Here is a 26,972-nt window from a genome sequence, read left to right as displayed (position 1 = left end):
TCATATATATATGTATGCGTGTGTGTGTGTGTGTGTGTGTGTGTGTGTGTGTGTATGTATATAGTATAAAAACGTTTTAACCCAATATGAAACTCTTTCAGTAGGAGAATTTGTCACGTTTACCTGGTATGTTTGGTCTTACTGATGTCATCTGTTTTATGTTTTCCTTAAATTTATGCTTCCTTATTTTGTTTTCCCTATCTTTGCTGTATGGAACTGTGTTTTCTTTGGTTATTTTCACCCTTGCTTTGGATGGTATAATTTTATTTTCACTTCTTCAGTTGGTAACCTAAACATTTTCAGAAAATATTCTTCAGTCTAGAATTCTATAATTATTAAAGGCTGAACTGAAACAATATTTGTTGAGGTTCCCCCCCCCTTTAAATTTAGCATAAACTTTCCTTCCTGTCTAATCCTACTCTCTTCTGCCCACTCGCACTTTTTAGCTCTTGTTAAATATTCTGAGTGTTCGTATTCAGGTTATTATTAAACTTAAAATATTATTTGTTGTACTATATCTTTTCAAAGAATTTTGCTTACCTTTGCCTTGAGGAGTTTCATAATTATATTTAAGTTTATTTAAGTTCTCTCCTGTCCTGATTTTAGTGAGAACTACTGGTCCTGTTTTTATTTCTATTTTTATTTTTTTTTAATTTTTATTTTACATTGGAGTATAGTTGATTTACAATGTTGTGTTAGTTTCAGGTGTACAGCAAAGTGATTCAGTTATACTGGTCCTGTTTTTATAAAAGTTCATTCTTGAGTTCTAAATTTCAGTTCATATTTGTTTTGACTGGAATCTGAGTTCAAGTAACTTATTCATGAAAGACTTATGGGTTGTAATATTCTGAATTCTTGGTTATCTAAGATTGCCTTTGCCTTCACATGTGAATATTGAATTTGTTGCATATAAAAGTCTTAAGATACAGTATATTGCCTTATGTCTGTACTTCATTTCAGAGAAGAACTTTGAGACCAGTCTAAATTTTGTTCCCGTGCCCATAACCTATCTCACTTACCTAGATATTTATATAATTTTTAACTTATCCTTATAACTTAAAATTTTTGTCTAGTTCAGAATCTTAACTCAGTTTGCCTATGATCTCTTTTTTGGGGAATCTTTTTCAACTTTGAAAAGTTTACTTTATTTCTATACTTGTTTATTGTTTCCATCCTGGTGGTTTTCTCTTTAAGATCCTTGTTACTCTCCTGCTATCATCTTCTAAATTATCATTTTAATCCTTTTGTCATTTTCTTTACATTCAGGAAGAACTCTTCAAGTTTATCTACCATATCACTGATTTTGTTTTCCGTGGTGTCAGTCTGTACTTGACAACTTAATTTTGTTATTCCAATTTCATCTTATTTGTAGGTCTTCCTTCTCTCAGCCATCTTCCTTTTCATTTCAGTTTGTAGCCTTCTAATCTAATTCTGTGTTTAGATGATGTCTTAGTCAGTTTGGGCTGCTGTAACAAAGTACCACAGACTGGATGCCTTATAAACAACAAACATTTATTTCTCACAGTTCTGGAGGCTGGGGAGTCTAAGATCAAGGCACCAGCAGATTCGGCATCTGGTGAGGGCCAACTTCCTGTTTCCGGCCATCTGATTGCTGTGTCCTCACATAGCAGAAGGGGGAAGGAGCTTTCTGGGGTCTCTTTTATAAGGGCACTAATCCCATTCATGAGGGCTCCACATTTATGGCCTCATCATCTTCTAAAGGCCCCACCTCCAAATACACCATATTGGGGATTAGGATTTCAATAGATGGGTTTTGGGGAGACACAGCATTCAGTTCATAACAGATGGATAGCTTTTATAATAAAAGTAGATTTGAATCCCAGCTCTCCCACTTACCAAGTTTGTGACATTTGGCATGCTGCTGAAATTTCCTAAATTTCAATTTCATCATTTGCAAAGTGGAGCTAATAATACCCACTTAATAGCATTGTGTTTAAATGTGGTTGCATCTATTTGTGCTAATTCCTGGCACAAGTTTAAATGTTTAATTAATGATATCTACTGTGGATGTTATGAACAATGCCCTTGATGTCATCATTATTATCTCATTCTATTTTCCTTGAACTTCAGGCTTTCTCTCAACTTTTTATTTCTGTTTGTAGAGAACATATTTTATTCCATTTTTTGAGGATATTAAACAGTTTTACAAACAATTTTCTTGTACCTTCAAGATTCCAAAATGGAAGTAACCTTTCCCTTTCTGTGAAATATTCTTCATAGACTCATGGTTGTTTTGGTTTGTTTAATCATCTTCCATAGAAGAAAAATTCATGCTTAATATTTGCCAACAGGTAGTTGGAATTTCCCTTTGACACTATTCACTTTTGACTTGAGTGCACATGGAGGTCAGGTTGATTTGCATAGATCTCAGCCCAGTTGCTTCTCTCCCAGGCATTCATCTCATCCACCTATACATACACATCTCTACTCTGAATCTTCCATTTCCTTACCGTGGCCTACAAGGCCTTGCAGTATGATCTGGTGCCCAGCTCCCTCTCTGCACACATCTCTTACTGCTTTCCCCATTGCTCATTGCTGTAGCCATAGTGGCTTCCTCTTTTCTTGCCTGCCAGGCATGGCCCATATCAGCATCTCAGAACTTGCTGTTTCCTCTTGCCTGGAACACTCTTAGATAGTTTCATAGATTGCTTTCTCCCTGTCTTTGATTCTTTTGCTCAAGTATCGTCTCACCCCAGTGAGGCCTTGCTTATATACAATTGTAATGCTTTCCCAGCCCTAGCACTTTCTATCCCTTACTGGCAGCTTTTTTCTTAGATTTAATATACTCTATTTTCACTTGTTTCCTTGTTTTTTTTGTTTCCCCATTACTATATACGCTGCATGAGAGTTGATGTTGGTTTTTCACCGCTCTATCCGTAGCCCCTAGAACAGTAGGTGCTGTAGGCACTCAAAGTGTTTGTCGAATGGATTGAATGAAGGTGTCCAATGCAGCTCTCTTATATGGAGGCAGGTCTGCCTCCCTCTTCAGTCTAGATCTCAGAATCTCTGAACCAGTCATGGAGATAAAAATTCCCATCCCTAGTGCCCACCGCTATCCAGCTATCAAAGATTTCCTATCTTTGTTCCTACCTTTGGTGGGAACTACTCATCTGATCTTCATTTATTCATTGTACAAATATTTCATCAACTGCATGAGTGTATCCTCACTAGGCACTGGGGTTACTGTACAACAGAGAAGATCTTTGCCTTCCTCAGCTTCATTGCTGATTTCTGTAACCCTTACTTGCTTCCCACAGGCTCCTTAGCTTAAACAGGCGCTGAGGCTGTCTTCGTGACCAGTTCCTCTCAGGGGTATCTGTCCTTGCTGGCTGTCTCTCAGCTTCAGAGTTGATAATAAATACAGTTAAAGGAAGTTTATTTGATACAGTGAGAGATTTGTAAGTGCCTAATGTGGAAGGTGTAAGTGGAGTCATTGGAGTTCCCCTTAGGCTGGCAAAAAGTTACAGCCACGCACCTCCCAGCCAAATGGATTGCTGCTGTGTTAGTCCACGTTGATGTATAGGAAGGGTCCAGAAAATTGAGGATTTATGTTACACGTTTTCTTGTGCCGATTATTGCAAAAACAATTGTTTTGTTTGTCTCCAGGTGGCACAGGTGTACTATGGTGGCTATATGCAAAGCAAAGAAAGTCTCCCAAAGAAACAGTTATCCCTGAACAGCTTCAGGTAGCTGAAGACAATCTTCGGGCCCTCCTCATCTATGCCATTTCAGCTACAGTATTCACAGTGAGTACAGGCCTTGGTGTATCTTTCAGGTTTATGTTTTTATTTACAGATCATTAATGAAGCAGAAACTCACGCTTAGCCATTGCATGCCTAACCATGATCCCTGTTGGATAAAATCTCTGCCCCACAGTGTATGACATACTCAAAAGGCTTCAGAAGGCTCCCCTAAATGATGAGTGCTATTTGATGTGACATTGTGTTCTGTACTGCCTGCTTTTTGAGAGGGAATTTTCACCTAGAATATTAATTATCATTTTCTAGTAAGAACGTACATCTTATTGTCATGAGATAGTGTAATTATTTTTAAAAAACAGTTTTCTTTACTATAGAAAAGTCTATTAAGAAATAGGCTACCTAGTGTCATTCCATCTACTTATTCACTAATTATTTTCCCCTTTTTCCCTTTTAAACTTTTAACAACATTATTTTAAAAAGAGAGGTGAGCTTCACTAACTAGTATAATTATTATAATAATTGCAGTAAAATTATTCATTAACATGTGGTTCAGTAATCTATATTCATATCTTTGGTTCATCTCCTTCTCCTCTCTGAAAAAAGGGGAAAAAAATCTCAGTCCACTTCTTGGAGCAATCCCAAGCTTTTCATTGAGCATTAGAAACTAAAAATAAAGCCATCGTAAAACCATTGGTGCCAAAAGATTTTTGTTTGCTATCATTGTACAAATATTTATTAATCATCTTTTAAGTACAATTCTCTGTGCCAGGTGCCAGGGCAGAGTGGGGAGTGACAAAGGATAAATTTGACATGGACCCTGCTTGTAAGGTGCTTTTGGTCCAACAAGGGAGATGAGGTATAAGTTCTCTGTGCTTTTGTGGTCATAGCATATCGTCTTTTCCCCTATTTTCAGAGTGGCAAGCATGTATCTATTTAAATAAATTAAGAGTCTCATCCTGATGACAAACAACACGTTTTGATTCATAACGAGTGGAAAAAGGGAAAGTAGAAGAATTAATACATCTAGGATGTATTAATAAATTGAGAAACTCTTTTATGTTTAGCTTTAAAAGACATTTTCAATATATAATGAAAAATAAGGGCTGCAAGAGAGATACAGACTGTTAAAGTGTTATTGGGATTCAGAGAATGATACATCCCCATTTTGGAATGAAGGGTTATGTTAAAAAATTTCCACCATTGTTCAGTTTCTGTTTTTACTGCTTAAAACAGTAGCTGGAATCTTTCCATCTGTTCTCTCCTACAGGTTGTCTTGTTCCTCATAATGTTAGTCATGCGCAAACGGGTTGCTCTCACCATCGCCTTGTTCCACGTGGCTGGCAAGGTCTTCATTCACTTGCCACTGCTAGTCTTCCAACCCTTTTGGACCTTCTTTGCTCTTGTCCTGTTTTGGGTGTACTGGATCATGACACTTCTCTTTCTTGGCACTACCGGTAAGAAGACATGTTACTTCTTTCTTTTAGTGATGAAACTGATTTGCATTAAAATATTTTAAAACATCAGAGAGATATAATTCTTAAGACATTTATGGACTAAGGTCTAACAACCATCAGAACTAGCAATGGTTATGGCTCTTCAATAACCTATTCCCCGTTCATGATTTTTAGAACATCCCAGCAAAGTGAGTCTAAACCAGGTAGGGCCTGAAATCATATCCAGTTTCAAGATGGTTATGGATTTGAAGTAAGCTCCTGTACTGACTCAGACATTTGGATTCATTCTAAGATGAACTAATGAATGCAGTGCTGCTCTGGAATTGCCTCAAACTCCAGTTATAGCCAAAGATCAGCTTGCTTCCTTGGGACTTTCTAGTTTGGAAATGACCTGAACCTATGTAGAGCTAGTAGTGATACAGTTCACAGTTAGACTCTCAGACTTACTTGTAGCCATACTTAATATCAAAGGTTATGTATGTCTAAATGGAATTAATTATGAGGAGTGGTATAAGGATAGTAAGCTTACATGTAACTTCTCTGGCCATTCAGCACACCATCACCAATTGAAAATAATATTAATTTCTGTACTTTGCTAATAATTTAGGTCTATAATTATTGGACAAGTAACTCCTCTGAAAAAAAGTTGAAGTGTTTGAAAATTCATGCCTATACTAAATAACTGATAATGTGGTAAGAACTATATTCAGGGACTTCCCTGGTGGTCCAGTGGCTAAGACTCTGAGCTCCCAATGCAGGGGGCCCGGGTTCAATCCCTGGTCAGAGAACTAGATCCCACATACCTCAACTAAAGATCCCGCACGCGGCAACGAAGATCCTATGTGCCGCAATTAAGACCCAGTGCAGCCAAATAGATAAATAAATTTTTTTTTTAAAAAAAAGAACTATATTCAAATAGAACAACTTTTAAAAGCTATATATGATGCCTTTGAGGAAAACAAATGCTTAATTGTACAGTGTTTGTCTTTACAAGTTCTTAAGTGATAATTACTTTTGTCCCTTAATGTAATAGCACTGTGATCATGAAGTCAGTGGTTTGGGGATAGGGACATACTGTTGGAAATTAGATTAATCTCTTAGATTTAATAGCCATACTTATTGGTTTATGCTTTATGTGCTTCTTCTTTCCTTCTTTGATATTTTCCTAGGCAGCGCTATTCAGAATGACCAAGGCTTTGTGGAGTTCAGAGTTTCTGGGCCTCTGCAATACATGTGGTGGTACCATGTGGTGGGCCTCATTTGGATCAGTGAATTTATTCTAGCCTGTCAACAGATGACTGTGGCAGGAGCTGTGGTAACATACTATTTTACTAGGTGAGAATTTATGCTTGTCAGAAAACTTCACTTGTAACTACCTGGATGGACCTAGAGGGTATTATGCTAAGTGAAATAAGTCAGACAGAGAAAGATAATAACTTAACTTGTAACTACATGGATGGACCTAGAGGGTATTATGCTAAGTGAAATAAGTCAGGCAGAGAAAGATAATAACTTTGTATAGTGACCAATGATAACTAGACTTATTGTGGTGATCATTTTGTAATGTATAGAAATATTGAATCACTATGTTGTACACCCAGAACTAACATAGTGTTGTAGGTCAATTATACTTCAATTAAAAAAAGAGAGAAAGAAAGAAAACTTAAGATCATCTAAGTGATTGTGTCTAAAGGAAATGGAACTGAGACCGGTAAGAGTTCCATTTCTTTAAAAAGTAATTGGAAGTGGGGCTTCCCTGGTGGCGCAGTGGTTGAGAATCTGCCTGCCAATGCAGGGGACACGGGTTCGAGCCCTGGTCTGGGAAGATCCCACATACCGCAGAGCAGCTAGGCCCGTGAGCCACAACTACTGAGCCTGCGCGCCTGGAGCCTGTGCTCCCCAAGAGAGGCCGCGACAGTGAGAGGCCCGCGCACCGCGATGAGGAGTGGCCCCCACTTGCCACAACTAGAGAAAGCCCTCGCACAGAAACGAAGACCCAACACAGCCATAAATTAAATAAATAAATAAAAATTAAAAAAAAAAAAAAAAAAGTAATTGGAAGTGAATATAACAAAATGTGTAGTTGATCATTCTGTGAGGTAGGAAAATGGGAGGTTATTATTTTATTCTTTATACTCTTCTGTAGCTTTCTCAAAAAATTAATTAGAACCTCAGGTCATGCTACACTTAAATTACATTTAGCGGAAGAACAAATCTTGTAGTAGTGTCTTTTGTACTTTTGCTTTATATAAACGTCCATCAAAGGATAACAAGTCTTTTTAATTTGTATGGATCAGAACAAGTATTGTGACTTCCTTTCCTAACTTAATAGCTGAATATACACTACAATAGCCTTATAATGAGGTGCCAGGTCTAACATCTTTTTAAGTTCCATTATCTGATTCTACAATTAACCCCATAACTATTTACTAATAAGAGCTTTCAAAGCACAGTTTTATTTAACTTGAAGTATTACAGCATAAGAACCCCATGAAACTACCATAAAGAAATGAAACATTAATTTTACATGGTACATCTGTAGCATTTGTATTACTTTGCCATTTTGTCATAGAGCTAGAATAAGAAAAATGAACTAATTTTTCACTCTTTTGTACTCTAAACCATTTCTCTGTTTCCATCTTGGTCTTTTATATAGGGATAAAAGGAATTTGCCATTTACACCTATTTTGGCATCAGTGAATCGCCTTATTCGTTATCACCTTGGTACTGTGGCGAAAGGATCTTTCATTATCACATTAGTCAAAATTCCACGAATGATCCTTATGTACATTCACAGTCAGCTCAAAGGAAAGGTAAGGAAAAACCCTTTTCTGGACCTTCTGTGGGCACATTCCAGAACTTCAGTTCTGCATGTAGCAAAGTTCCCAGCGATATTAAGTCCAAGTGCAAATGTTTTTTTCAAAGTCCTTGCCTAGTAGAATCTAATTCTTCCCCTTTGTCTCCCACTCTTGCACTCTGTAGTTTCCCCAAATGTCCTGTGCTTCTCTTCCTCTGTGGGGACTCAACATGCTTTCTTCCTTGGAACCTCCTTCCTGTCCTTGACTGCAGAAATACCATGCATTTCTACATTGCTTAGCTCAAATGCCCCCTCTTCCTAGAAGCCTCCCCTGAGTCCTCTCACCTCCCAAGTGATGTCTTCTCTCTCTCTTCTCCACTCTCATAGCACTAGTATCTGTATCATATTCTGATTCTAATTGTTGTTATGTTTATAAGTTCCTTATTGGTCTTATATACCTTATAAGTTCCTTATTGATCTTATATACTTTATATCTTGTATGCAATAGGTACTAAGTAAATGTTGAATTGAACTGATTAAAAATAATTCAGCCATTACATTTTGAGGAAAAAAAGGGTGAGTGTAGAGGCTTGGAAGCATAGGTTGTGATTTTTCTTAATTTTTATTTTTCTAAAATTTAGAATATTCTATATGATATGGTTTGATTCTTTGGTCTTTAATTATTTCCATTTTTCATTCTTTCCAGGAAAATGCTTGTGCTCGATGTGTGCTGAAATCTTGCATTTGTTGCCTTTGGTGTCTTGAAAAGTGCCTAAATTATTTAAATCAGGTAAAATGTTTTTTTGGTTTTTTATTTTTTTGTTTGTTTTTAATTGTCATATCCTTTCTATGTTTCCTTTTTTTTTTAAATTGGGGTATAGTTGTTTTACAGTGTTGTGTTAATTTCTACTGTACAGCGGAGTTCCCTGTGCTATACAGCAGGTTCTTATTAGTTATCTATTTTATGCGTATTAGTGTATACATGCCAATCCCAATCTCCCAATTCATCCCCCACCCGGCCCCGAGGTAAAATGTTTTAAAAATACATTTAACATTCACTTTCAAAGATAGGTTCATTGTTTCTTCTTCCAAGATAAAGTTATTGAGCTTAAGTGAAAGATGTTTTGTTTTTCTTATGGTGTTATACATTGTGCCTTGATCAAGTATAACTGTTTCAATCATATTCTTGTTTTTAAATGTAATATGTGTTCTTACCAAGGCTTATTATTAATTAATTGTAGTACATTGATAAAATATCATTAGGGACCATCTTTCAGGAAAGACATTTATCTCTTATCCCTTAATTCACATCCTTTCATCTTTGATTTTCTCTGAGAATCTGTCTACTCTAGCCATAGTTCTTTAATTCTTTTAATGGTTTTTGAAAGCTTTAGTGAAAAGCTGTTGTGACACTTGCTCCTTTTTGCAACTGTCTACTACTGTTCAAAACTAGCATGCTCTGTATGCTGTGGGGTTTTTTTTGTTTTTGTTTTTGTTTTAATTTTTTGTCTAACTGCTGAAGACTATGATACTGGCCTGGAAAATATTATCAAAGGAAGTGCTATTTCTAAGGTCAAATGGAGGGATTGATACTTATGGGGTAACAGTTCTTAGCGGAGTGGGTCTTTCTGTATCTGAGCATGTAGGACTCTCGCTGTGAAGTACTCTGTTCATCTGGGTTGTTTTTTTTTTTTTTAACCACTTTTCTCCAGTCGCTGAAAATCAATTCTAATGTACTGATGCCCTCATCTAATAGACCAAAGATAAAAATTGACTTTCTCACCATTTACCTTTAAGTGATTGCAGGGTAGCATTGCACTTTCCATTCACTCACGGGTAGTCAAAGGGTAAGAGTCCTGTGGTGATGGTGTTGAGCTTGCCTGGAGTGTGCTTTATTGGAGTTTTATGGTTAATATGATAAAGTAGGTATGACATTTCATTAGCAAAATACATTCTTGTAGTTCATCATACTCTATGGATATAAAGCATTTGGAAGGTTATTATTAAAATAATTAGTAACAACCACAACATTCTGAAAAATTATGTCCTTTAAAATTTGGTTTGGGACCAAGTCATCTTCATCAAAAAAGTTGATGGATGCACTAAAGATAATCATCATTACATTTTGTATCTGTCACTAAATAGCTTATTCTCAGAGAGATGTGCTAACCTCAGCTCTCTGTTTTCAGTTCCCACAGGCACCTTTTGCTCTCCCAGTTTCCAAAATGTGCAGGGAATAACTTCCTTCCAATGCTTGCCTAACTCCTACTGATCCTTAATGATTCTGTCTGAGCATCACCTCTAAGGAACTTTCCCTCATTACCCCAGCCCCTCCTCTGACTTTCCACAACACCAGTTCATACCTCTGTGAAAACACTAAGAACACTATATGGGAGTTGTCTGTTCACTTCTTCATCTCATCCTTTAGACTTTTATGTCCTTAAAGGCAAGATCTTATTTTTGTCTCTCCAGAAACTATCACAGTGCCTAGTATACAATAGGTGGTCTTTAAATGTTTTCTGAATGAATGATTAATCAATGAATATTTGGACTAAAAAAGACTGAGACGGTGATATAAAACTCTAAGAATCTCAAAAAGGATATGTGCAGTTATACTACAGAAGAAAACAAATCACATCATGTCAAGATGGTCAGTAACCAGGTGCAAACATCCAAAGTTTTCAGCTCATTCCAAGCTAAACATTAATCAGCAGTTTAGTCCCAACAGTCCTGAGATGTGTATCCAAACTACAAGTTGGTCTTTCTTTTACAGGTTTTGTCCATTTTGCATCCTCATTAGGTAGGCATGATGTCTGAAGATTCAAAGGAAGCATCAAAATAGTAGTAAATCAAATATGGGAGCAAAGGTTTAGGGAGAGTGATTCTGAACTCATACCTGGTAGTTCTCTTTGGGAATATGAAGCGTTGCGATATGGGAACTGGTTACCACTGGAGTTTCATGTCTCTTGTTTTCATAGGAATTTTATTTGAAATGAGGTCAACATATTGAAGACATTAGAATACTTCCTGCCATGACAGGTTAGGCATAAGTACCAGTTACCAGTAGAATTTTTTAAACCTTGTTCCTGTGAAATGTTTCAGAGCTGGATGGGCACCCATCTGTTTGAAGTGTTTAAGATGATAGGGGTCATGGTGGTACTAAATAAATGAGTTCCAGAGACTTTTCTAAACTTTGAGAAAACAGTAGGATATAAGAGTATGATCTACTAGTGCAAGAAGGGACATTTTTAGTGCTATCACACACATTCGGCAGTTGTAAGCTTAGTGCTCTGCTAGAGATGAAGCCATAGCTGGCACCAAGATGATGGAGTCGACTCACACCTTTCGTTTTGTCTCCTGTATTTTATTTATCATTGCTTTCTGCAAATTAAGTTCCTTTTCCCATACACATAGGATTAAGCCCACACTTTTATAGCCTTGTTGGAGAAGGTACAGTGGATAATTGGGGGGAGGCCCAATAAAGAGAGCCCAGATGTTGAAGACATGTTTCAATCCCCAGCAGTGTAACTGTTTGGCAAGCTCAGTGAAAGCTCTGAGTCTCAGTTTTCTTCTTCAGTAAGTGGAGAAAAATATACCTGTCCTCACAGGCTTTAGGTTACGATGAAATATAATGCAGATAAATCAGCTCTTCCAGTGTCTAACTCTTGGCAGACACCTAGTAAGTGTTGTTATCGCTCTCCCTCCACCGCATTTTATTTTTTTATAAAGAACTCCCTATGTTTTTACTCTAAGATAACAGAGCTATGACAAAGAAAATTCAAAAGGTAGTTCTACAAATGAATCTACTTTCTCTAAAAAATAAATGTAATGTAAGATACTGAAGATTTTGGAAAACCAAGACAAGAACAAAACATCACCCATGACCTCACCATGCTAACGTAACACTTTTGTTACCGGCCAAACGTCAATTCCTCTGTCCTTGACCTCCGGAAGGAGAGAACTCAGTCGAGAGGCATAGAGCAGTTTTAAGCAGCAGAAGTTTTATTAAGCAAAGCGAGAATATACTCCCAAGAGAGAGAAGGGGAGCAGGCCGTCCGGAAACCAGAAGCAGCCCACAACGGGCGTAGGGCTGGTTTTTCAGAGTGGTGGAAAGTCCCTCCTTGTGTCTTGCGTCATTTGACTGCCGAGGTGATTGACAGCTTTAGGTTATATGACTTTTCTCTTTGTGCGCAGGCGCTTACCCACAAGCACCCAAGCGAAACCCCGGGGGACATGGGCAAAAAACCGCAATGCTAATTTATTATAAATACGGCATAATGAACCCCGGGTTTTACTCTGAGGCACCTTTTAGGTCTTGGTGGGCCTGCGTCAACCTGTGCTGGCGGGTTCGTCTTGTTCGGTCTCGATAAGGCTGGAATCCTAGCGGTCCTTGACCGCAAAAAGGGAAGATCTCTGGGCATGTTCTGATCACCCATGTCCAGGTCGGGGAGGGAAAGATGACCCCGTCCAGGACAGGGCGAGGAGCCGCTCATGTCTAACTACCTACCACTTTCATTAAAATACTTATCATTAGCTTTGAGAAAAAGTTTGCAGTATTTCACTTCAATTAATGTCTGATAAGCTCCAAACCTCATATGTAAAATGGGGCTAATAAGAGTATCTGTAGTAGGACTTCCCTGATGGCACAGTGGTTAAGAATCCGCCTGCCAATGCAGGGAACACGGGTTTGAGCCCTGGTCTGGGAAGATCCCACAGGCCACGGAGCAACTAAGCCCATGCGCCACAACTACTGAGCCTGTGCTCTAGAGCCCGCGAGCCACAACTACTGAGCCCGCACGCTGCAACTACTGAAGCCCGCGCGCCTAGAGCCCGTGCTCCGCAGCAGGAGAAGCCACCGAAGTGAGAAGCCCGCACACCGCAACGAAGAGTAGCCCCCACTCACCGCAATTACAGAAAGCCCGTGCGCAGCAACGAAGACCCAACGCAGCCCCCAAAATAATAAATTAATTAAATAAATTTAGAAAACAAAAGAGTATCTGTAGTGCCTGTTGCCATGAGGATGAAGAGAGTCTACAGTGCTCGAAGCATGTGCTCAGTGAGTGGTGACTCTTATTCTATAGTACTCTCCACAGTTAATTTCTTTTACATTTTTATAATGTGCAGCAGTTATATTTTTTATTTTCTCTTGTCAGTTCTGTTTAACTTTTCTTTCATGGTTTCTTACTTGGCTTTTATACTTAGAAAAGTTTTCCCCACCTCAAGATTAAATAATTATTCTAGGATTTTTTCTTATAGTCCTTTAGAGATTCCCCCTTTTTAAAAGGGAAAAAAAAAAAAAAACCATTTTAGTTTGTCTGGGATTTAATCAGTTGTCCCAGGACCAGTTAGTGATTAATCTATCCTTTCTTCTGCTGTGAAATGTCAATTTGATCGTGTATTAAACTCTTACATATCATACTTGAGTCTGTCTTTGGGCTTTCTTTTCTCATCTATTCTTCTACTGGCACGTTTGTTTGTTTTTAATTTAAAAAAATTTTTGAAGTCTAGTTGATGTGCAATATTATATAAGTTACAGGTGTACAGTACTGGAATATTTAATTATACTTCATTATATATCTCAAGTATCCTGTGATGCAAATCTCTCATTCTTATTTTTCAGAGATTTCTTGTCAAGTCACCTGTTTATTCTCTGAGGTTATCTTTAGAGTATTCAATAGAGTACAGTGAAAACATAATACTAATTATAATGCCAGCTGACACTTACTGAGCGCTTACCATGTGCCATGCACTGTGGCTCACACTTCACATGCAGAGTCTCTCAGTTGGAGTCCTGTTTTGTGTAGTACTCTCTGGAAATGCTTAACAATGAGTTAGTTAATGTCCCTTTGCATCGTTTTCCTCCTATCCTTTCTTCTGCTGTCAACTCCTGATGTCAGCATGCAACCCACAGTCAAAAGCCTGGAGCAGGACTGGACAACACAAACCCCTGCAGGGCCGGTTGAAGTCCGTTACATCACTTCTGTAAGTGAGTGCAGCAGCCAGGGTCTAAAGCAATAGGGAGCAGTAGAGAGTGGTCAACTGGAGAGCTCATTTTCCATCCAAAGAGGGCCATCACTACTTAGCTCTGGGATACTGTTTACCATGTGAGAATTTATAGACAGTTTCTAACTCTTCCAGTTTTCTAAGAGAAGCCAGAATTCTGGATGTTTGCATTTTATCTCCTGCTATTAAAATGTTGACAACTAATAAAAAAAAAGAATAACTCTGAGTGAGCCAAAGCAAACACTGTGTTGTCTTTGGGCCCCACTATGTCAGTTGCCCATAGGCCACCAGTTTGTTGCCACTGCCTTAGAGGATGTAGAGGATAATAGAGAGGAGTGTTTACGTGGAGGCAGGGTAGACCAGAGTCATTGTGCAGCACACTATGAAATTCCATAATCCCAAACCATGCTTCAATGCTAAACAATGTGGAAAATACAGCTGGCTTCAAAAAAAGAGCTTTAGATTTTTTAAATAAGCTATTAACTATTTACAGCATAGGTGCTAGAGTTTTGCAGATAAACAGAGTGAACTGTGAACTGCTCTTTGTTTCTGCAGGTGCTTATCTTAATGTGACAGGAAAGTGAAGGTACATCTAATCTAACCTATAGAATTCACTTTAGGTAGAAAGATTGTTGCAACTAGAATCTGTTACATTTGGGCATTGGATTACTCAGGCCTTGATTTACTTTGACTCCACTTGAAGATAGTACATTTAACACTGGAGGGTATCTGCTCTCTGGCTGATAAGCTCTTAAGATTATAAAGCTTTTCTCTGCATAGTATGAGTGGGAGTTATTTTTTGAGCACCTACTTAAATCCTTGATAGTATACAAAGCGCTTCATATATATTATCACTTTCTCTACACAACTCTGTAAGGAAGGCACATTTCCTCTGTTATACATGAGAAAATTGAGCCTGGTACCTTGTGGTAGATCACATGACCTAGAGGTGGGAGAAGTTCCTAATCTAAGTTTACCTAGATCTTACCATGACAATGCACAGCTTCCTACAGTTGACCCTTGAACAACATAGTTTTAAATTGTGTGGGTCCATCACAGATGAACTTCTCGCCCACCTGGCGAGAGGGATTTAATTTTAAAGGGAGGAGGAGTGAGGCTAATGATGGGGAGGCACATGCATTAGTCTACCAGGCAAGGGGCAAGGCTTTTTCGAGGGAGTGGGGTGCCACCCCCTTTTTATCCTGTTTTGGTTCTTAATGTACAGTACTGGCATAGGTAGGTGTGTCGTTTAATATGCTAATGTAGTAAAATCAACATAGAATGAAAAACAAATTGTGCGGGTCCACTTATACGCAAATTTTTAAAAATAAATACTGCAGTACTACACAATCCACTGTTGGTTGACTCCACGGATGCTGGAACCATAGAAAACATAGACTATAAAGTTATATGCGGATCTTCGACTGTGAGGGGGAGTTGGCACCCCAGCCCCTGCGTTGATCAAGGGTCAACTGTATATACATTTTTGTGAAACTTAAAGAAAACTAAAGTATAGTTTATTATAGAGAATATGCAAACATCTCAAACTTTCATGTTTCATGCTGTAAACTAAGATAAGTGATGGTTTTGAAGACAGTCTATTTAAATTAAGATTTGCAACATATTTTTAATTCTTATGCCCCTTATAAAAATATTTGCAACCAAACTGAATGAAATATGTGGTGTAGATTGGACTTTGTGCCCCCTCCATCCCTCACTCAAAATAAGAAAGGGATCATTTTACTTACCATTTCCCTTATTTAATGTATAATGATCCACAAAGTTGTACATAACTGTTCCCCTTTTCCTACCATTGCTGTCTAGCTTGCCCCTATTAAGTGAGTTATTATGTAAAGATTTTAAACTTTAAGAGAATTTCTAGGTCCTTCAGTGAACAAAAGAAAGAATGTGTAAAAATGGAGAAGCTGTTCTCTGACCGGTGGCCAGGCAGGCCTGCATTACCTGCCCGGCGATCCTCTGCCCTAACATATTTTCTTCCACATGACCAGTACTTTTTCACAAAAATGCACACACCAGGGACCACTTGGACTAACAGGCATCCTTTTAAAAAGATTCCTGGATGGTGATCATCTTTTATCTTGCTTCTGAGAATTGAATAGTCTCTAAGCCTGTGTCCTACCTGAGCAGATGTTGTGCACAGGCTAAATGTTAACCATCATGCCTGTCTGTGGGCAGTTTAGCTCAAGATCAGGAAGGCTGTCTGGGAAGCAGGTGGGTGGGCTCTAAAAATCTTAACTAAGTCGTCTGCAGAAAGCTCAGAGAACAGTTATTAGGCAAAGCTACAAAGGACTGAGAATCTCTTGAGAACCTTAGCATGAATCCTTTAGACTAAGAGGTATAGAAGCAGAGGGAAATTTCAATGGCCTGCTATGATCTTTAGCACATTGTTCTTCCTGAAGAGGTCATCTTGACCTTTGTGTATCACATGCATGTCATCTTCCTGCCTTGAGAGAGGGAAAACATTTATAAAATATCCACCTACTTTTTTCAGTTAGGTTGAATATAAAGGAGTTGCATAGATCTGTAGGAATATTCCCAAGAAGGCTAAATTTCTATGAGCATATCCAACCCTGGAACTGAGGAGTGGAGAAAAGAAATCATTGCTGCCTCCTTTCATGTCTACAAATAGCCTTTTGCTCTAAAAGTAGATGGAATGGGTGGAGCTGGGTGGGGAAGAGAAGAAAGAAGCAGCAGAGGAAGAATAATAATTGTCAAATGAACTGAAGCTTCTGAAAATTAGTGAGAGCAAAAAAAAACTTTTGTAGTTTAGTTTGGAAGTGTTGGGTCTGCTCCTAGACTCAGCTGGTCTGATGATAACAGAGAAGCGAGATTGGAGGTGTGTGGATCCTCTCTTGCTTCTGTCTCTTCTTTCAAGGAAAGTTATGTTCAAACTGGAAAGGGGAGAACAACATAGTTAAGAGTTGTTGGTCCTCACTGAGGGGGTGGGATTTAAGACAACACCTAGTTGATTTAAATGGGTCATCCAATATCCTTGATTCTAGACATTATAATGATGCTTTTTTATATCAGCATTAATAATATATATGTATATATATAGTTAATATGGTAGGGTATTTCCCTCTGGAAACCTTTTATTAAATAACTGGCTTATTAGCCCCTGGATCATATCTTAGAATAGGGGAAATAAGGTTTTTCTCTTCAGGGAAATTGTATCTCAGATCACCAAGGACGTTTGTCAATTGTTGAACTGAAGAATTATAATAAAAAATGCTACAAGTCTGGAAGTTGTGGGAAAAGGTACTAATAGACTGGAAATGAGTAAATGTGGTTTGTATTTCGAAAGGGATGAGAAGGTGGGTTCCATAGACTGTACGTGAGGTTGGTATTGATTCTTGGCGTTACTCTAGAGCCGGGTCAGCAAAGTTTTTCTGCAAAGGACCAGATAGTGAATATTTTTGGCTTTGTGGGCCATATAGTCCCTGCCACAATTGCTCAGTTCTGCCATCATAACATGAAAACAGCCAAAACAGTTTGTACACAAATGAACATGGCTGTTTTCCAATAAAACTTATGTACAGAAGTACAGATTTAGCCCACAGGTGGTAGTTTGAAAACGTCTGCTCTAGAATAAATTGTTAAATAGGGTTTTTTCGTGAGTACATAGGGAACTGGTGAGAACTGGGAACTAATCTGGGTTCTTTGAGAATAGATCAGGCTTGGGAAGTTCTTTATCATTTTTCAGCCGAGTTACTGTTATACAAGATCAAAAGTATAGTTTATTTCGATGTCATGAGGCCTTTGGCAGAATGTTTCAAAAGAAGCTTTGTAGAAGATGAAAAAATGTGAAGCACTGCAGTTAGGTGCCTGCTGTCTTTAACTGATAGAAAGCACTGGCAGATGACAGTATAAGTGAGCAAGCAGCAAATGAATGCTACCAGGACAATTTAATAGTATGATTTCCTTAAAATGTTGTATATATTAGCTTTCAAGGTAAGAAGGCCTGCAAACATGATATAGTAATATATTGTGATGTTATGCCAATTGTATGATGGAATTTCATATATCAAAATCATACTATATTTCTCAAAGAGCAACATAATTTCTTGCTGCTCCATTACTGAAAAAAGTTTATGAACCACAAGTAGTGACCTACTCAGTACAGTGCTCTCTCCTTGGCCCTGGAAAATTCTGCATTTTTAACCAATAAAATTAAGCATATAATGGCAAATTAAATTTTTGATGACTCAAACCTCATCTTCATACCAGGTTCTTAATAACTAACAAGCGTACAGTTGGAACATTCATAAATTAAAGACCATCTCTCCTGGGCTCAATATTTAAAACTTTTCAGACAACACAGTGTAAAGTAAGCTCTTCGTGTCCTGCAGTGTTTCAGCAACTTCCATATTTTGGACTCACCAACAATTTCTTAAGTCAGCACAAAGCCAAAAATTCCTCAGGACCGTAAGTTTTTTGTTTTTTGTTTTTGGCAGAAGGAAATTATTATTAGAATGATGAAAAATACCAAATCCATAAATCACTAAATGTGTATACATAAATATATACATCACTGTATTTTTTTCACATTTTTTTTTATTCAAACAGAAAGTCACAAAAATTATAATCACCCTCATCAGTTCACTCAGTCCAATGTAATAAATTTTTTTTCATCTTGATCTTTTGTTAGCACTTTTATGAATTCATCAGTTTTCCATTAGATTTCTGAAAATGCTGATTCATTCAGTTCAGCAATACAGTTACCAGAAACCTGTACTTGTGAGAGTCTTTTCCATGAATTCCTTGAAGATGAAACCCTTTTATAGGAACATTTTTGCAAAAGCATCAAAGTACACCCAGAACTGTCTGTAAATGACAAAAGACTTAAAAATGACCACGGTTAAAGATTTGATGAAAGTTCATAATAATGCAATTGACAAGGAAATTTAGTTATTTCTGAGGTATACATTTTAAAGTAATAACTAGAATTACGACTTATAACATTATACCAGAACATATAAGATTTTTAGGAATCTCATGTAATGTCTGAAACATTTATATTAACATATTTCCATACAAATAACCCAAAGAAAGTTTAGTATTAGTTTTTTGGGGGTTTTTTGAATTTTTGAATTTTATTTAATTTATTTTTTTATACAGCAGGTTCTTATTAGTCATCAATTTTATACATATCAGTGTATACATGTCAATCCCAATCGCCCAATTCAACACACCACCATCCCCACCCCACCGTGGCTTTCCCCCCTTGGTGTCCATACATTTGTTCTCTACATCTGTGTCTCAACTTCTGCCCTGCAAACCAGTTCATCTGTACCATTTTTCTAGGTTCCACATACATGCGTTAATATGTGATATTTGTTTTTCTCTTTCTGACTTACTTCACTCTGTATGACAGTCTCTAGATCCATCCACGTCTCAACAAATGACTCAATTTCGTTCCTTTTTATGGCTGAGTAATATTCCATTGTATATATGTACCACATCTTCTTTATGCATTCGTCTGTCGGTGGGCATTTAGGTTGCTTCCATGACCTGGCTATTGTAAATAGTGCTGCAATGAACATTGGTGTGCACGTGTCTTTTTGAATTATGGTTTTCTCTGGGTATATGCCCAGTAGTGGGATTGCTGGATCATATGGTAATTCTATTTTTAGTTTTTTAAGGAACCTCCATACTGTTCTCCATAGTGGCTGTATCAATTTACATTCCCACCAACAGTGCAAGAGGGTTCCCTTTTCTCCACACCCTCTCCAGCATTTGTTGTTTGTAGATTTTCTGATGATGCCCATTCTAACTGGTGTGAGGTGATACCTCATTGTAGTTTTGATTTGCATTTCTCTAGTAATTATTGATGTTGAGCAGCTTTTTTTTTTTTTCATGGATTTAATTTATTAATTTATTTATTTATTTTTGGCTGTGTTAGGTCTTCGTTTCTGTGCGAGGGCTTTCTCTAGTTGTGGCAAGTGGGGGCCACTCTTCATCGCGATGCGCAGGCCTCTCGCGATCACGGCCTCTCTTGTTGCAGAGCACAGGCTCCAGACGCGCAGGCTCAGTAGTTGTGGCTCACGGGCCTAGTTGCTCCGCGGCATGTGGGATCCTCCCAGACCAGGGCTCGAACCCGTGTCCCCTGCATTAGCAGGCAGATCCCCAACCACTGCGCCACCAGGGAAGCCCCTAAGCAGCTTTTCATGTGCTTCTTGGCCATCTGTATGTCTTCTTTGGAGAAATGTCTATTTAGGTCTTCTGCCCATTTTTGGATTGGGTTGTTTCTTTAATATTGAGCTGCATGAGCTGTTTATATATTTTGGAGATTAATCCTTTGTCCATTGATTTGTTTGGAAATATTTTCTCCCATTCTGAGGGTTGTCTTTTGGTCTTGTTTATGGTTTCCTTTGCTGTGCAAAAGCTTTTAAGTTTCATTAGGTCCCATTTATTTATTTTTCTTTTTATTTCCATTACTCTAGAAGGTGGATCAAAAAAGATCTTACTGTGGTTTATGTCAAAGAGTGTTCTTTCTATGTTTTCCTCTAAGAGTTTTATAGTGTCTGGTCTTACATTTAGGTCTCAAATCCATTTTGAGTTTATTTTTGTGTATGGTGTTAGGGAGTGTTCTAATTTCATTCTTTTACATGTAGCTGTCCAGTTTTCCCAGCACCACTTATTGAAGAGACTGTCTTTTCTCCATTGTATATCCTTGCCTCCTTTGTCATAGATTAGTTGACCATAGGTGCGTGGGTTTATCTCTGGGCTTTCTATCTTGTTCCATTGATCTATGTTTCTGTTTTTGTGCCAGTACCATATTGTCTTGATTACTGTAGCTTTGTAGTATAGTCTGAAGTCAGGGAGTCTGATTCCTCCAGCTCTGTTTTTTTCCCTCAAGACTGCTTTGGCTATTCGGGGTCTTTTGTGTCTCCATATAAATTTTAAGATTTTTTGTTCTAGTTCCGTAAAAGATGCCATTGGTAATTTGATAGGGATTGCATTGAATCTGTAGATTGCTTTGGGTAGTATAGTCATTTTCACAATATTGATTCTTCCAATCCAAGAACATGGTATATCTCTCCATCTGTTGGTATCATCTTTAATTTCTTTCATCAGTGTCTTATAGTTTTCTGCATACAGGTCTTTTGTTTCCCTAGGTAGGTTTATTCCTAGGTATTTTTTTCTTTTTGTTGCAGTGGTAAATGGGAGTGTTTCCTTAATTTCGCTTTCAGATTTTTCATCATTAGTGTATAGGAATGCAAGAGATTTCTGTGCATTAATTTTGTATCCTGCAACTTTACCAAATTCATTGATTAGCTCTAGTAGTTTTCTGGTGGCATCTTTAGGATTCTCTATGTATAGTATCATGTCATATGCAAACAGTGACAGTTTTACTTGTTCATTTCCAATTTGTATTCCTTTTATTTCTTTTTCTTCTCTGATTGCTGTGGCTAGGACTTCCAAAACTATGTTGAATAATAGTGGTGAGAGCGGACATCCTTGTCTTGTTCCTGATCTTAGAGGAAATGCTTTCAGTTTTTCACCATTGAGAATGATGTTTGCTGTGGGTTTGTCGTATATGGCCTTTATTATGTTGAGGTAGGTTCCCTCTATGTCCACTTTCTGGAGAGTTTTTATCATAAATGGGTGTTGAATTTTGTCAAAAGATTTTTCTGCATCTATTGAGATGATCATATGGTTTTTCTTCTTCAGTTTGTTAATATGGTGTATCACATTGATTGATTTGCATATATTTAAGAATGCTTGCATCTCTGGGATAAATCCCATTTGATCATGGTGTATGATCCTTTTAATGTGTTGTTGGATTCTGTTTGCTAGTATTTTGTTGAGGATTTTTGCTTCTATATTCATCAGTGATATTGGTCTGTAATTTTCTTTTTTTTTGTAGTATCTTTGTCTGGTTTTGGTAGCAGGGTGATGGTGGCCTCATAGAATGAGTTTGGGAGTGTTCCTTCCTCTGCAATTTTTTGGAAGAGTTTGAGAAGGATGGGTGTTAGCTCTTCTCTAAATGTTTGGTAGAATTCACCTGTGAAGCCATCTGGTCCTGGACTTTTGTTTGTTGGAAGATTTTTAATCACAGTTTCAATTTCATTACTTGTGATTGGTCTGTTCATATTTTCTATTTCTTCCTGGTTCAGTCTTGGAAGGTTATACCTTTTTAAGAATTTGTCCATTTCTTCCAGGTTGTCCATTTTGTTGGCACAGTGTTGCTTATAGTAGTCTCTTAGGATGCTTTGTATTTCTGCCATGTCTGTTGTAACTTCTCCATTTTCATTTCTAATTTTATTGATTTGAGTCCTCTCCCTCTTTTTCTTGATGAGTCTGGCTAATGGTTTATCAATTTTTTTATCTTCTCAAAGAACCAGCTTTTAGTTTTACTGATCTTTGCTATAGTTTTCGTTTCTGTTTCATTTATTTCTTCTCTGATCTTTATGATTTCTTTCCTTCTGCTAACTTTGGGTTTTCTTTGTTCTTCTTTCTCTAGTTCCTTTAGGTGTAAGGTTAGATTGTTTATTTGAGATTTTTCTTGTTTCTTGAGGTAGGCTTGTATAGCTATAAACTTCCCTCTTAGAACTGCTTTTGCTGCATCCCATAGGTTTTGGATCGTCGTGTTTTCATTGTCATTTGTCTCTAGGTATTTTTTGATTTCCTCTTTGATTTCTTCAGTGATCTCTTGGTTATTTAGTAACGTATTGTTTAGCCTCCATGTGTTTGTGTTTTTTACGTTTTTTTCCCTGTAATTGATTTCTAATCTCATAGCGTTGTGGTCAGAAAAGATTCTTGATATGATTTCAATTTTTTTTAATTTACTGAGGCTTGATTTGTGACCCAAGATGTGATCTATCCTGGAGAATGTTCCGTGCGCACTTGAGAAGAAAGTGTAATCTGCTGTTTTCGGATGGAATGGCCTATAAATATCAATTAAATCTATCTGGTCTATTGTGTCATTTAAGGCTTGTGTTTCCTTATTAATTGTCTGTTTGGATGATCTGTCCATTGGTGTAAGTGAGGTGTTAAAGTCCCCCTCTATTATTGTGTTACTGTCGATTTCCTCTTTTATAGCTGTTAGCAGTTGCCTTATGTATTGAGGTGCTCCTATATTGGGTGCGTATATATTTATAATTGTTATATCTTCTTCTTGGATAGATCCCTTGATCATTATGTAGTGTCCTTCCTTCTCTCTTGTAACATTCTTTATTTTAAAGTCTATTTTATCTGATATGAGTATTGCTATTCCAGCTTTCTTTTGATTTCCATTTGCATGGAATATTTTTTTCCATCCCCTCACTTTCAGTCTGTATGTGTCACTAGGTCTGAAGTGGGTCTCTTGTAGATAGCATATATATGGGTCTTATTTTTGTATCCATTCAGCAAGCCTGTGTCTTTTGGTTGGAGCATTTAATCCATTCACATTTAGGGTAATTATCGATATGTATGTTCCTATTACCATTTTCTTAATTGTTTTTGTAGGTCCTTTTCTTCTCTTGTGTTTCCCACTTAGAGAAGTTCCTTTAGCATTTGTTGTAGAGCTGGTTTGGTGGTGCTGAATTCTCTTAGCTTTTGCTTGTCTGTAAAGCTTTTGATTTCTCCATCGAATCTGAATGAGATCCTTGCTGGGTAGAGTAATCTTGGTTGTAGGTTCTTCCCTTTCATCACTTTAATTATATCATACCACTCCCTTCAGGCTTGTAGAGTTTCTGCTGAGAAATCAGCTGTTAACCTTATGGGAGTTCCCTTGTATGTTATTTGTCGTTTTTCCCTTGCTGCTTTTAATAATTTTTCTTTGTCTTTAATTTTTGCCAATTTGATTACTATGTGTCTTGGTGTGTTTCTCCTTGGGTTTATCCTGTATGGAACTCGCTGCCCTTCCTGAACTTGGGTGGCTATTTCCTTTCCCATGTTAGGGAAGTTTTCGACTATAATCTCTTCAAATATTTTCTCTGGTCCTTTCCCTCTCTCTTCTCCTTCTGGGACCCCTATAATGAGAATGTTGTTGCGTTTAATGTTGTCCCAGACGTCTCTTAGGCTCTCTTCATTTCTTTTCAATCTTTTTTCTTTATTCTGTTCCACCACAGTGAATTCCACCATTCTGTCTTCCAGGTCACTTATCCGTTCTTCTGCCTCAGTTATTCTGCTATTGATTCCTTCTAGTGTAGTTTTCATTTCAGTTATTGTACTGTTCATCTCTGTTTGTTTGTTCTTTAATTCTTCTAGGTCTTTGTTAAACATTTCTTGCATCTTCTCGATCTTTGCCTCCATTCTTTTTCCGAGGTCGTGGATCATCTTCACTATCATTATTCTGAATTGTTTTTCTGGAAGGTTGCCTATCTCCATTTCATTTAGTTGTTTTTCTGGAGTTTTATCTTGTTCCTTCATCTGGTACATAGCCCTCTGCCTTTTCATCTTGTCTGTCTTTCTGTGAATGTGGTTTTTGTTCCACAGGCCGCAGGATTGTAGTTCTTCTTGCTTCTGCTGTCTGCCCTCTGGTGGATGAGGCTATCTAAGAGGCTTGTGTAAGTTTCCTGATGGGAGGGACTGGTGGTGGGTAGAACTGACTGTTGCTCTGGTGGGCAGAGCTCAGTAAAACTTTAATCCTCTTGACTCTTGTTGGGTGGGGCTGGGTTCCCTCCCTCTTGGTTAGAACCGTAAGTTTTAGTTACAAAGTCCATATACGTTCTCTTCTAAGACTCAGGCATATTTCATGTTATGTTACTTATTCACATTTCCCAGAAAATGCCAATGCTGTTCTAGAATGCAATGTAAAAAAGAAGGAAAAAAGTCAGAGTGGTCAAAGAAAACATGGGGCAGCAGAAGCAGGTATGACTTAATAAAAGTATGTCAGCTGGGGACTCAGTACTACAAGGGACATAAAGCCAACTCAGTCTGGCCTAAAAAAGAGCAAGAGTGAGAAGGGGGTGGGGGAGAGGGGAGAAGGGAGAGATTCTTAGCAATTTATTAGCTTCAATAACTAAGAAGTCCAGAATCTGGCTAGTTCCTAATCATGCAAACATTGTCACCCAATGCGAGTACCTGTTTCTCTCTCTGTTCTGACTTCCATTATGTTGGCAAAACAGCTATGGCAAATTCTTACCCTCACACCTTGCTGTCCAGAAAAATGAGAGAGCTGCTCTGTCAGGAGCACCTGTGGAAGAGAAAGGAAACATCTTCCCCCCCGCACCCCCGGAAGCCCCAGGGAACATCTTTTACTTTCATAGGCTCTGATTAGTTTATGTACCAATCCCTGAATCAGTCGTTGTAGGTAGAACATGTTGATTGGCTTACATCAACCAAGGCCCACCCCAAGAGCTGGAGGTAGTGTCAGTCTCACTCAGACTCCAAGAGAATGGGGAAGGTCTGTTTTCTTAAAGGGGATTTAGGATCCTGCCCCAGGAGGGAGGGGTATAAGATTGGCAACAAACAGCAGTCTATTGCAAGAACTATGAGATAAGACAGCATAGAAGAAAGTACCAAGGAGGAGGTGTTCCAGTTAAAGCAGCATAGCAGTCTGATGCCTTTATGTGTGTGTGTGTGTGTGTGTGTGTGTGTGTGTGTGTAGCTTTTAAAGCATCACTGAAGTGGTAATAATGCATCACTGATATGCATGGTAATGAACCCAAGATATCTAGGAAAGTTTAAATTATGGTTTGATTTACTAATACATGGAAGAAGTTAATGGATATTGGAAAGGCTTACGTGTGTTTTAATAAATATCAATGTTTTTAAAGGACCTAAACTAGGCCAAATGAGAAGCTCTCGTTACCATATCAGGTTTTTTTCTTAATGTCTCATATTTCCTTGTGCTTAATCTAAATCTGTACCTCACCAAAGCCATGGGTTTAACTGTGAAATATTTTTACAAGCTATGGTTTAACTATGTTTGGTTTAAATCTTAAAGATTACATTTACTGATGAAAAATTGTTTTTGCTTTTGTCCAGAATGCATACACAGCCACAGCTATCAACAGCACCAACTTCTGCACCTCAGCGAAGGATGCCTTTGTCATTCTCGTGGAGAATGCTTTGCGAGTAGCTGCCATCAACACAGTGGGGGATTTCATGTTATTCCTAGGCAAGGTAATAAGACCAAGTATATTATCTGAGACAGACAGTAAATTTTTGCATATGCATATAGTTGCTCTTTAATTTCAAAAATATATGTAGCCCACAAAAAAACTAAAAGTCACATAATATAAAGCAAGTACTTACAAAACCCTTAATATGTGTCAGGCACTGTTCTAAGTACTTTTCATGTATTGTGCTCATTTAATCCTCATAATAAGTTTGTAAAGGAAGTACTATTATTATCGTCATGTTACAGATGGGGAAACTGAGGCACGGAGCAGTTAAGTAATTTGCCCATTACATATTTTGAATTAAGAAACAGTCCGTGTAGTGGTTAGGGGCAGTGCATCTGCAGCCTGACTGCCTGGATTTAAATCCTGGCCTGACTAGCTGTGTGACCTGAGGCAGGGTATATAACCACTCTGTGCCTCAGTTTTTCCATTTGTGAAATTGAGGTAATAATAGTGCCAAACCCCTAGAACTGTGAGGGTTAGACTGATTAATACGTGTAGGGTACCTAAGATAGTGCTTGACACATTGCAAGTTCTTGATGAATATTAGCAGTCATCGTTACTATATATAAACCCCTTAAAATAGAGCTGTTAGGGAATGAGACCTAACTGTCCTCAAAAGTGTTTTTCTATTCTGTGCTATTAAAATCTGCAAAATATTAGATAACATAATAATTGAGGACTCACTTTATCTTTGTATCTATATTTCAAACCATAAAATACTCAGAAAATTTGAAAAATTGAGTTAAGAAAACGGCACCACCACTATAACCTAATAACTTATTTTTATATTCCCTCCCAGTGTTTTTTCACAGGCTTATATTTCTATAGTATAACAATCCTAGTATACATAGCTATTTGTTCTGCTATTTTCACTTCATATTCTATCTATACATTTTTTGTATTACTTTGATGATCT

General features: G+C 37.8%; 1 protein-coding gene across 3 annotated transcripts in view; it reads left to right on the top strand.

Annotated features, from left to right (window-relative positions):
* The window catches only part of SLC44A1 (solute carrier family 44 member 1), a 153,820-nt gene that overhangs the window by 113,701 nt on the left and 13,147 nt on the right, over nt 1-26,972 (top strand). For all 3 annotated transcript variants that reach the window (XM_061200159.1, XM_061200158.1, XM_061200157.1), the window contains exons 8-13: nt 3,628-3,767; nt 4,990-5,176; nt 6,346-6,511; nt 7,833-7,989; nt 8,680-8,763; nt 25,917-26,054. In XM_061200159.1, coding sequence (XP_061056142.1) covers nt 3,628-3,767; nt 4,990-5,176; nt 6,346-6,511; nt 7,833-7,989; nt 8,680-8,763; nt 25,917-26,054 — 872 coding nt within the window. The remainder of the gene's footprint in view (nt 1-3,627; nt 3,768-4,989; nt 5,177-6,345; nt 6,512-7,832; nt 7,990-8,679; nt 8,764-25,916; nt 26,055-26,972) is intronic.

The sequence above is a fragment of the Eubalaena glacialis genome, chromosome 9 (genome assembly GCF_028564815.1).
Source record: "Eubalaena glacialis isolate mEubGla1 chromosome 9, mEubGla1.1.hap2.+ XY, whole genome shotgun sequence".
NCBI lineage: Eukaryota > Metazoa > Chordata > Mammalia > Artiodactyla > Balaenidae > Eubalaena > Eubalaena glacialis.
The sequence above is the reverse complement of the archived record's forward strand: the minus strand, read 5'-3'. Positions and strand labels throughout refer to the sequence as shown.